General features: G+C 41.5%; 1 protein-coding gene across 2 annotated transcripts; it reads right to left on the bottom strand.

The window, feature by feature from the left end:
- Positions 1 to 2,038: 2,038 nt before the first annotated feature.
- On the bottom strand, positions 2,039 to 8,202 carry LOC125891911 (ubiquitin-conjugating enzyme E2 variant 1-like). Of its 2 annotated transcripts, none has more exons than XM_049581502.1 (4): positions 8,131 to 8,202; positions 6,928 to 7,076; positions 5,718 to 5,843; positions 2,039 to 3,091 (listed from the first exon to the last, which is right to left on the bottom strand). In XM_049581502.1, the coding sequence occupies exons 1-4, from the start codon at positions 8,195 to 8,197 to the stop codon at positions 2,945 to 2,947; spliced, it is 489 nt and encodes a 162-aa protein (XP_049437459.1). In that variant the 5' UTR covers positions 8,198 to 8,202; the 3' UTR covers positions 2,039 to 2,944. The 2 variants fall into 2 exon arrangements, with proteins under 2 accessions (XP_049437459.1, XP_049437460.1); XM_049581503.1 differs by having other exon boundaries at positions 8,125 to 8,170.
- Positions 8,203 to 12,284: the final 4,082 nt, after the last annotated feature.

Raw genomic sequence — 12,284 nt, 5'->3', positions numbered from 1 at the left:
AGAGGACGTAGTGCAGGCTAATTCAGTTAACTATTTTAAAAATAGACTGGATGAAATCTGGTCAACAAAGGATGTTTTGTACAATTTAAAAATGATTTGCTGTAGTTGTGGTACAGTAGTGCAATATTGGCTTTCAAAATGCAGTAGAAGTACAAAGCATTATAAAATGAAGACACGCAGGTAAAGTACCAGTACCTCACACAATGAGTTTGAGCACTGCACTTGAGTAAACTTAGTTATATTCCACCACTGCTATAAATAGCAACACCATGACAGCTGCTGCTGCACTGCTGGAAACACTGATGCAAAACAGTAACTGAAATTTCACTTCTTCTTTGTCCTTCTTTCCACTGACAGGTCTCTGCTTTGTGCTGCATGCAGACGTTTTTCCTAAAGTACTTATCAAACAAAAGTAAGCTGTAGCTGTTTCTAGCCAAAAACGTTGAACAAACCAACTGTACACTGCACAGCACACAGCAGAGACACAGTTGGAGACTGGCTGGTGAACATAGTGGAGCATGTGCAGATACACTGACAAGTCTGTGTTTAACTTTAGACTACATTTTGTTTCCTCTGCCCCCAAGTGGCCAAAAATATCAACTACTAAAGGTTTACTGAAGTTGTGGCAGAGAATGACATCACACGTCCTCTGGGTGTGTTGTTAATGGTGCCTTTCTGTATGTTGGTGTGGTAGACAGTCCGGCCACGCCTGTGTGTTAGTGCATATAAGTCCTTTTCACTTCCACTGGCTGGCTAATTACTGCCACTATAGACTAAGTCCATATGGAGGTTACAGCCAGTATCGCTGTCCTGATCTACTGTGGCTGGACAGTGGCGTCACAGAAGCGTAACCCCCACCCTCCAGTTAACACCATTAGCTCTGTCAGCACTGATGCCATGATTTGTTGCACTGTTTCTGGAGTTAGCAGTTAGCTGCTAGCTGCCAGCTCAGCTGTGTCCATGTTGAGACCTGTGTGCAGCTCCTGTCAGCTTCTCTGTCAGTCTAAGACAGAAGTAGTTGTAGAATAAAAAAGTGCTGCTGTATGCTAGCTGCAGATAATGAATGATTGGGGTATTGAACGTTTAACTATATATTTAGGTGGCAAAATTAATCTTCTAAGTTGTCTACACACAAACCTGAACACTAAATTATGGTTTACCAACAACAGCTATCTATTTATTAGCTGTGTTCACTTAAAGTTTACAACAGGCTATTTCTTTAACATATGGACAGAGCCAGGCTCTTTATTTCTATTCTTTTATGCTAAGCTAAACACATGCTGACTGTATATTCATATTCTGTTTATGCAAGACAGCAGATAAACGTAATGGTCTCTAAGAGAGCTTGCATCACGCTTCCGCTGAATCTGTGAAGGGTCATTGAAGAGCAGCAGTTATGTAAACAAACACTGTAAAGAAGAAAAGTCATTATGTAGAAACGCTCCACATAAACTATCATGACTAAGACGTAGTGATCTGCAACGACACAAATGCATGAATTAAGATTTATGAAAGAAGTGGAGAGAGTAAAACAAATTGTCACATGAAGTAGCAAAGACAGTTTCACAGGTCAGATAAACTCCTCTGACGTTACACAGGACCAAAAGAGGTAGCTGATTTCACTTCTATTTTCAAGCATGGTTTAAAACTGGGACTTGTGCAGACCTACAGTAGATTTGCATACTATGCTACAGATATAGTGGTATAGATACACAATGTTCACTTTGGACAGTTCTTACACAGAAGAGAAGAAAAAAAGCCATGTGTGATGAAGGTGATGACTCCCAGGCACCTTGCTGAGCTGCAGTCATGCATCATTACAACAGAGGACTGCTCGGGAACAATTACTCTGTGCAAGCCAAACACAACTGGTGAGAATATTTCATTGGACATCTGGCCACATGACAGTACATACAGGTCGAATGTGTTTTTGGGGTTTGAAAGAAGATTATCTCATAACTAACAGCACGTTTAGTGAACTATGTGCGGATAAGTGGCCGTTTTTCAATGTTACAAAAAGGCAACACACAAAAAGAGGTACACTCAATAAGATTATTTATGTTATTGTACAATCTGCATTTTTTAACAAATAATAATAAAAAAAGATTAGTAACATGTACAGTATTCGAATGATCGTATCTGGTGTGGACTGAGGACTCCGCCTGCCTCGTCACATCGAGTCCACCCAGAGCTCCAGTGATGGGAGGGGGAGGGGGCCTGGAATGACTTTCATGAACGCTCAATAAGTGTGTGTATACAGATATATGTGTGTGTGTGTGTGTGTGTGTGTGTGTGTGTGTGTGTGTGTGTTTGCATGTATTTGTGATTGTGTACTTCAGTCTTCTGCAGTGTGTGTGCAGATATGTGTGTGTTTGAATGTTTGTGATTGTGTACTTCAGTCTTCTGATGTGTGTGTGTGTATATGTACATTTGCAAGTATCAATTGTATCCTTCAGTCTTCTGCAGTGTGTGTACAGATATGTGTGTGTTTGAATGTTTGTGATTGTGTACTTCAGTCTTCTGATGTGTGTGTATATATGTACGTTTGCAAGTATCAATTGTATCCTTCAGTCTTCTGCAGTGTGTGTACAGATATGTGTGTGTTTGCATGTGTTTGTGTACTTGAGTCTTCTGCGGTGTGTGTACGTTTGCGATTATCAATTATTGTATCCTTCAGTCTTCTGCTTAGTGTGTGAACACAGGTATATGTGTATGCTTTCATGTATCTGTTGCTGTATAGGTCTTCTGCTGTGTGTGTGTGTGTGTGTGTGTGTGTGTGTGTGTGTGTGTGTGTGTGTGTGTGCTCAGTCAAGGTGTTGGCAGGAGGTGGAATGTCACATATGGCGGAGAGGGTGGGGATAAAGGGATGAAAGCAAAACAGAAGAGTTGGGGGGGGGGGGGGGGGGTGAAGGGAGAAAAAGATGGAGGCAAAAGTAGCAGGGGCTCAGTTGCTGTAGATCTGGCCCTCAGGTGGCTGAGGAAGCTTCATGTTTTCCTTGCAGGTCATGAGCCGTCGCAGCTCCAGCAGCACCATCCGGATACTGTAGGAGTTCTGCCACTTGGCCAGTGCAGTCACCGCATGCATGTCAACCTGCAGGACACAGAACAGGTAAGAGTGGTCTTGTCTTAACTTCTACCTTTCTGAATTACCAAAATGTTTAAGATGTTATATGACATCATGAGATCACAGGTGGCTTCAATTTGAATATACTTATTTTATGGGGACAATGCAAGTTAAGAGTTTCAACGCAGAGCATAAAACTAATGTGCTGCACAGAGTTTATAGCCATTGCTAATTTTCAAGTATTGTTCCTAGTTGGGCTTTTACACATACAGGCCCTGACACATCAAGCCAACAGTCGGCCGCTGGTCAATGTCAGGCCATCAGTGAGCATCTGTCGCCTAAGTTTTTGCAGTATGTACCGCACCGTTGGCACTCGTCGGCCTCTTTTGGCTTTTTTTTTTTTGCTGATTCAGCATGTTGAATTATCGGCGGAGAGAAACAAAATGAGGAAAGTAAAGAGGCGGCTAAAGTCAAGAGAGTGTGAGATCGAAGAAGGCTTGTTATATTAGATAAGATTAAGTTTTTGGCACTGAGCTCTTCAGCAGAAGCAGTTCATAATTGTTTGTCTTGTTGTTCACTAGCACACAGTAAATATCCTTTGTTATTTCAACATTGGGTTGTGTTGTCAATATGCTAACTGGCTAACTACTAGCGCCTTGAATTCCACCTTTCAGTCTTCCATATACTACAGCCGCCTGTTGCTATGTTGAGTTATTTCCTCTCATTCAGGTGCAGAACGTACGTGCTAAGTGGTCATTGGCTCTAGTCTTTGCAGTGGGTTCATGTGCTACTTGTTGGCTGAGACCCAGGCGACAGGAAGTGACACAGTAGTCAGCCTTTGTCACCATGAGTTCTTTGATGTCCGTTTGGTGTGCCTGAGACTTACAGTGTAATTACATTACACAGCTTTCAGTATCATAAAACCATGGAAACACAATAAAATAAACTTCACACAATACACTAATACGCCAATACACCTTGGTAATTTACATAACAACACGGTAAAAATGGGCACAGCTGTGATTTGCTTTTATCCAGCACTTAATCTTTGTTGTACATGTGAAAGTAATCTGATTTCAGTTGGTAATGTGTTCTAGAGTTGACAGCCCTTTATGGAGAAAGCTGATTGACCAAATTTAGATTTACGATATATTTTACAGTTGCCATTTGCTACCTGTCACTCTGTAACTGTCTTGTCTTTGTATATATGTGGAAAGACGCTTTGGGCTCGACTGTTGATTGATTTTAAACCTAATTTATGACAACAAAACAATAATTAAAGCCCCCAAAACTAAGTAGATTGTATCTTTTAAATGTATGACAGTGATGCCATGAGACAGGCTTTTTGTCCATTTTTTTAGTGCCCGATTGAAGCTAGTAATGCTTGAGCCCATACTGTAAATAACTGGGCTGCCTGAGTGCATATATAGCACCTGATTGATTTGAAACACACAAAGGTTGGTCTTTATTTCCTTTATTTACAAGTTTTTAACATTAGCTTTTTTTTTTGTTTGAGTTCAAGCCTCAGTTTGATTATCAATGATCTGTAGTATGTTTAAATGAACCAAATCTGACATCAACTAGGAGAATGTAGAACAATGACTGGTTGGGCATTGCCACATCTGAACAACTGAAGGGAGTAAAATCACTTGCAAAGACATGAAAGAACAAGTGCACAGTCTGCACCACCCAATGTGTCATCATCATGTTGGCCATGTGTGGTATTTTCTGTGCTCCTTCATCAAGAATAATAAACACACTACAGTTTGAGTGGAATCAACTGAAGACCACCTGCTTTTAGTTTTTAGGGAACTGCTGGTGTGAAAGCACCTTAAAATATCTGAATGAAGATGTAGATGTTCATGACTTACACCACATCTTAGTCTCTTGTGCCTGAATTAATGCAGCAGTTGCATCATCTGTCAGAGTATTCAAGCGTGCACTTCCAAGAAGAACTTGCTCATCTGCACTGACAAGTCTACAGAGCAGGCCTGACGAATCTTTCTTTCATTGTGTGTACCTTTTCTTTTTATGACACATCATGCCACTCTAATGTGTTAACAAGCTTTGTGCTGTATGCAGAGTTATTATAGTTTATTTTTCATTAGTATTTAATTTCATTTGTTTTTAATTTTCAATGCAGTTTAGTTTCAGTTAGTTTCCAGAGTGGGTTTGCTTGTTTCAGTTTATTTTTGTGGTTTAAAATGATTATTTTTAGTTTAGTCATTAGTTTCAGTATTAGTTTTAGGGGTTTTTATTTTAAAATGGTGGGTTATTATCAGGGGCAAGATTTAAGAAATTCAGAATAGGTATTACAGTACAAATGCAGCACTTTTTTTTTTGCTCTATTTAAGTTGGTTTTGTAAGTACCCAGTAACGTTTTTTCTAAATTCTAGTTTTTATTTGTTAATTAAAAGGTTTTTTGACACCTAGTATTCATTTTTGGTTTGGTTTTAGTTAATTATAATATCCGTGGCTGCATGCACGTACTGTTTGATATTATAATATATACATGAGCCCAATGCTCTTCTTTCTCCAAATGTATCCATCAGTGTGGCATGAACAGGATTAAGAGAATTATCCATTTCAAAAACTGCCAACAGTGAGGTAATCGTGTTAGTATAAGAAAAATGGGTTTCCAAGATTTACATACCACACCGCTGGAGGTGTGCACACCATTCAAGTTTATCTTTGTCACAAATCTGACAAACGGTGGTGACTCTGGGTATTCTGGCCCACATTCAACCTTCAGATTGTACATCCTGTTTTCATAGCTTGTCTGTGGACAGAGAGGGGTAGGGAGAGATGAGTGAAGAGCATACTAAACATCAACAAACAGCACACAGTGTCAAACATATTCAGCCGTACCATCCATGGGAGAAAACACCCAAATCATGGTTCTCATGACAGTTAAAGGTATACCAAGCAGGATTGTCGGTTTCTGTTTGTAAGCCTTCTCGCAGGCAAAAGTGAAAGTAAGAGCCAACCATAGATTCACTCTTGTTTGGCGCTTCGCTTCGTTGAATTTGCATTTTTTTCAGCGCTGTGTCTCTTGGATGGTTACTGCTTACAGCCTGGCATTTAGTCACTACCTTTTTATAAAGCTCCGACCTCATCTGAGCGCTGTGGGAGTACACGCCCATTGACGTACCGCTACACACTTCTGATGGGTCATAGTGATGAGCGAGAATGTTACTTCTGTAGGGATCTACACATTGTTTTTATAGGAAAATCCTGCATAGTATATCTTTTAAAATGTATCTATTTTTTCCCCAGTTCCAAAAGAACAGTAAATTTGTTAGTTTAAACTCTGTGAGAACATAAATCTACTGAGCCAGCTGAAGTCAGACATACGTTAATGTCCAAACAGTCCTCTGATAAACGCCCCTGAGGTGTCTTCTAGCTCTGTAAATTATGGATGCATATTGAGCTGCACTTGTTATAAATTATCTTCCAAAGGCAGTCAACCATATCAAAACAAAAGCTTGAGACGTTTCAAAGAGTATCTTACCAGCATACAGAATGCCTTTCTTACATTTAGCATCTAAAGAATCAAAACTTAGCTGTAGATTTTTCAAATTGACGTTATTTCTGTGATGTCTAACTTGGGATTGTGCTTAATGATGTACCACCTGTTGCTTCCTGTCATTTCCTGATATTATAGCATGTGATATTTTACCTTTATTAAGCTGTTGTATTGTACTGCTACCTCATATACACTATCACAGCTAATGTAGCACATTCATTAAACCCCATGCATCTACCTTTACACATAGGGTCTAATTGGCACACTAACATGACAGTCTGCTAATCATAGCCACTTAAATGCTTATTGCACAGTAGTAAAAAGTGTCACCACTCACCCTTGGGGGGCCAAGGATCACCCCTCTCCACCGTGTTAAGGTCATGTCCTCATCATCCTCCAGACCCCAGCTCACTGTTCCATCTCCCACACCTTTCTGGCCTTCCTCCAGCTCTTCCAAGAGCCGGAAATTGCGAGGGACTTTAACGCCTGTTTGTGGGCAAAACATACCAAACTGAGACTGTTATACTAACATGTGCACAGCTCCAACACAGATCTAGATATCACCGAGGTGACCAAAGCTGTAAATTCACACGAGTTTGTGCCAGAGCAATGACTTGCAGTTATAAAGGTATGAGCAGCTCGCGGGGGCATGAGTCATCCAGACACACACAACGTGACAGGGAAATAAGGAAGCCTTTAGTGGACCGGCTCTCCTCAGTTGTCTGATAAAAGGTAGACATTATTTCATTTCCTCAAATTTAGCATCTGGCTCCGACGATGCTGCATCATTTGGCCTCTGCAGTGAGATACGACGGTGCTGCACCGTTAACTGAGCCGTGCAAACACAGTCAGGCTGCCAGACGGTGCAGCAGGTTAGCTCAGATCACCTGCATCTCAACAGGCCCTTCATTCAGACCCATTATACATCATGTTTTCCTGATTATAGGAAGTGTCAGAAAAACGTACCGTCATTGTTGACGTTAACCAGTCTCAGGTTAAACATGCACGAAGGCAAAATGCTGATGCACTATTATCTTTTCACAACATTTAACGGTAAATACACGGTTTGTGCCACAGCCGTTGACACAGTACAATTTTATAACGCAAATAAGCTAACGTTAATACATCACCCGGACCGTTAGGTTAACGTTAGCGGTGCTGTGGTTCAGTAGCATCGGCGCCACACACTATTACCATGCTAATTTACTTTATTACACGATAGCTTACTAGTTACACAATGTTATATACACAGATGACTGGTGTTAAATGGTTATTACACCACACGAAATCCCATAAACGCCAGTCATAATGCATCCTTCTGCCCTTCTACCTAACTTAAGTTACGTTAGCTTAGCTAGTAGCATCGCTTCCTATTCATTCCCTTTAGAAGCTCCTGCTAAGCGTTAGCATGCATCTTTCCACACAGCGGATGCATCCGCAGGCACACAACATCACTACGAAACTTAATAGCGACACCATGAAAATTCATTCAGCCGATTTTTCAGCTTCTGATTGTGATGTATTTCTCTCTTACATTTACCTAATCCGGCGGCGACCGCCATCTTGTCGCTACACAGCGGGAGCGCGCACGCAAGTAGTTTTGCCATTGAAGCCAACGGTGCGTGCACGCGGAAGAAACGCCAAGCATCGCTCTCACTGTTGAATTTGCGAAGAAAACTTTTTTTCTTCGCATATTGATTTATTTATTGACTGGGGACCACATTTATCAACTATACCAAAGCATCCATTTATCTGGTTGTGTTAAGTGTCCTTGAGTGACTTATTATTATAATTATTATAAATATGCACATATTTGGGAAGTATTGAGCATATGACTAGATAAAAAAGACTTGGATTACGCAGCATGAGTTGTGTGAGAATTTGTAACCAGATGTATTTTTTAATAGTTTTGATGCTGTTAAACGTGGTGCCCAATCAGTTAATAAATATGCTGGCTGTTTTCAATGAAGGCATGCTAGGAAAACAAAGTTTTCTTCACAAATTCAAGGTAACAGGGCACGATTAATTAATATACAAATGGTAATTTTGTGGGTTAGGTATTCCTTTGAGGCCATGTGAGATATTTGATGAGATTTTTTTTGAATGACTGACATTATCATTCACTTTGTCCATCCAGAATGACTCAGTGGCACGGTTGAGGGTGATCGACCATTCCTGCTCACTCAATTGCACTGCAGCTGGAGATAGCAAAATATTTCTGTTCAAAACAATGTACTTCTTTTGTGATCGTGACTGTGTTAAAGTATAATACAAGTCTGAATCAAAATAGGTTGAAATATTTCAGCTCACCGGGCTGAGCAGGTTGAACACAGTACAGGCCCAGCTCAGGGTACAGTGTCGAATCTCTGGTATGAATGTGAGCAATCAGCTTCCTGCTGGCTTCGTCTCCTTTCTTCTTCACTGTGTTGATGAGACAGTGTGCCTTGTCTGCTGTGGTGCTGATCTCCTCAGTTATTGAGTCTCTCTGGTCATCATTCAAGACATTGTCTAAAAGGATGTCCAGGAGCTGCCTAATCAGTACGTTGGACACTTTGTCCACAAATTTTCTCCTCACTCTGGTGAGCTGATCTGGAAGAGGTAATATGAAGCAACATTGATATAAACTGGCTGGACAAAATAATATAGACATCCCCTTCCGCTAAGTAGCCAAGGTGGCAACCATTGAGGGTGTATGAGCCATATTTAATGAGAAGTGTCCATAGTTCCACACTCAACTTCTTGACTGTTTTGAGTGCGCCATCAGGGTACTCATAGTGCACTGCATTTTTCCATACTTCTCAGTGTGAACGCACTTATGCACTCAAAATATTAAGTGTAAGTACAGGAGTATGCGATTTGAGACACAGTGTATGACTCTTAATTTCCATAACCGCTTATCCTGTTGGGGGTCACGGGGGGCTGGACTGGAGCCTATCCCAGCTGACATTGGGCAAGAGGTAGGGTACACCCTGGACAGACCCCCAGACTATCACAGGGCTGACACATAGAGACAGACAACCATTCACACTCACATTCACACCTACGGCCAGTTTAGAGTCACCAATTAACCAGCGTGTTTTGGGATTGTGGGAGGGAGCCAGAGAAAACCCACTCTGACATGGAGAGAACATGTAAACTCCACACAGAAGGGCTCCCTCACCCTGGATTTGAACCAGGAAACCTCTTTCTGTGAGGTGACAATGGTAACCTCTGTACCACTGTGCACTGTACTATACTATGACTGCTTAATGACTTTTTAATGACAGTTAGTTACTTGAAACACCTAGATGATAAGGCCTCGACACATCCTCAGTGACTATCCCAGGGTCATAGGGTTAGGGTGTTTTGGGTCTTGGGTCATCAGACACCCTCGCCTTGGCAACCCAGCCTTGGGTGATCAATCCGGAGCTGGTGATCAAGCAGTGTGCTACACCATAGATCTGCCCTTTTGATCCACAACCACCTTGAGGCTTTTTCTGCAGCCTCACTGGTGTTTTTTATGGCTTTCCTCTCCGGGAGCCTTAGTGCCCAGTGCACAGATTGCCCTGGGAAACCCCTGCAGCACACCTCCACTGGCTCACTGCGGGCCTCCCAACCGCTCTCTCTACAGGCCTCTAACAGCTCAAGGTATTTGGCCTTCTTTTGCTCTCGGGCCTCCTCCATCCGGTCTGCCCAGGGGACTTTAAGTCCCAGCAGCAGTACTTGCATTGTGGAGTCAGATGTTAAGACTAAATCTGGCCTGAGTGACGTCCTTGCAGTATGCTCAGAAACTCCGGAAACTTAAGCTATTACTAAACTATCCATCCATCCATTCTCATTCACTTATCCAAGGCCGGGTCGTGGGGGCAGCAGGCCAAGCAAAGCTCCCCAGACGTCCCTCTCCCCAGCAACGCTTTCCAGCTCCTCCTTGGGGACCCTGAGATGTTCCCAGGCCAGATGAGATATGTAATCCCTCCAGCGTGTTCTGGGTCTGCCCCAGGGCCTCCTCCCAGTTGGGCACCTCTAACGGGATCCTGATCCTGATCAGATGTTCGAACCACCTCAACTGACCCCTTTGGATGTGAAGGAGCAGCAGCTTGACTCCGAGCTCCCTTCGGATGTCCGAGCTCCTTACCCTATCTCTAAGGCTGAGCCCAGCCACCCCACGGAGGAAACTCATTTCGGCCACTTGTATTCACAATCTCATTCTAAACTAAACTATCTGACTAAACTATGACTCTTAAATTAATGGTTATGACATACTATACTATGACTTTTTAATGACATTTTTATGACATACCAACACTTTACAAAAAATATAACAATCAACAGTGATATAGCCTACATTACACTACATTTCCCACTGTTATTGGATTTGAAAGTAATGGAATAGAAAGACAGTAGAGGGTTTGACACTGATTGTACCGAAACCATGGCTTCTGCTGGGGTACGGCAACGCCACTTGCACAACCCACATGCAGTAACACTTGAACCAGTAGTAATAATAGCAGAAATTTGTTAAGTTTATTTATGGTTAAAATTACATTTGCTAATGATTATTTCGGACAGGAGTGCATCGATGCCTTCTGTCACATAGCATATTTCTTTATATTTCTTCAAACATTTTTAACTTGTCACAGTAGGGGAAAACCAAGTGTTACTAATAAAATGTGCACTGAATCTCTTACTCAGTTTCCTTATTTCATCTGTGCTTTTCTTACTGGGACGTGGTAAAATGTCTTCCTTAGAGAACACATGATCCTCTGCTCTGGCTGTAGGCTACTAAAATGGAGAGTATGCAGTTGTGCAAGAGGAAAGTAACAACATGAAGAATGTGTAGCTTAATTACATAAGATAAGATAAAACTTTATTTACTCAAAGAAAATCGCTTTGCAGCAGCTGCAATATAAAGTGGGAAGGGTGCAAATGAAGTATGACAATAAGGTGAAAATCCAAAATATTGTATCTACAATATACACAGTGCCAAAATCAGGTCAACAATAGGTGCTGTGGATCATAATAATACAACAGTAGGGATCACTGTAGGTGGGGTTGCGTATGTACAGTATCATATCTGAAGGATAGGTTGTGTAAGAGTGCATGGTCGCAGAATATTCATAATTATGCCATAAAATTGCACATTATGTCCCATGATGAAATGATTTAAAAGAAAATCTGATGTAATCCTTGAGACAAGTAATCCACACAGACTATACTGAGTTCCTAAAACCTCTACTAGCAGCCTGGGAGTTTTCTTTGCTGTACCTTAGCTGTTCCTAGGACTGCGCTCTTCTGGACAGAGACCTCAGATGTTGTACCTGGAGTCTGCTGGAGCCACTCTCCCAGTTTGAGGGTTACAGCACCCAGTGCTCCAATTACCTCTGGCACCACTGTTGACTTTACTCCCCACATATTTTCTACTTCCTCTTACAGCCCTTGGTATTTTTCAAGCTTCTCATGTTCCTTCTTCCTGATGTTGCTGTCGCTCGGGATTGCTGCATCTGTCACCACTGCCTTCTTCTGTTGTTTGTTGATTAACACGATGTCCAGCTGGTTAGCAACTTTATAAAATCCTATTTCCAATTTCTGAGTATTTTTAAGACTTATGAAAGATCCTTTTAAGACTTAAAGTATCTGCAGGAACTTTATATTTCGCTATAACATCTTCAATCTGAAGACAAGTAATAATGAAAGAAATGAATCAGAGAAAACAGG

Source organism: Epinephelus fuscoguttatus, linkage group LG7 (assembly GCF_011397635.1).
Source record: "Epinephelus fuscoguttatus linkage group LG7, E.fuscoguttatus.final_Chr_v1".
NCBI classification, from domain to species: Eukaryota; Metazoa; Chordata; class Actinopteri; order Perciformes; family Serranidae; genus Epinephelus; species Epinephelus fuscoguttatus.
Note: the sequence above shows the minus strand (reverse complement) of the source record. Positions and strands in the feature narration are given on the sequence as shown.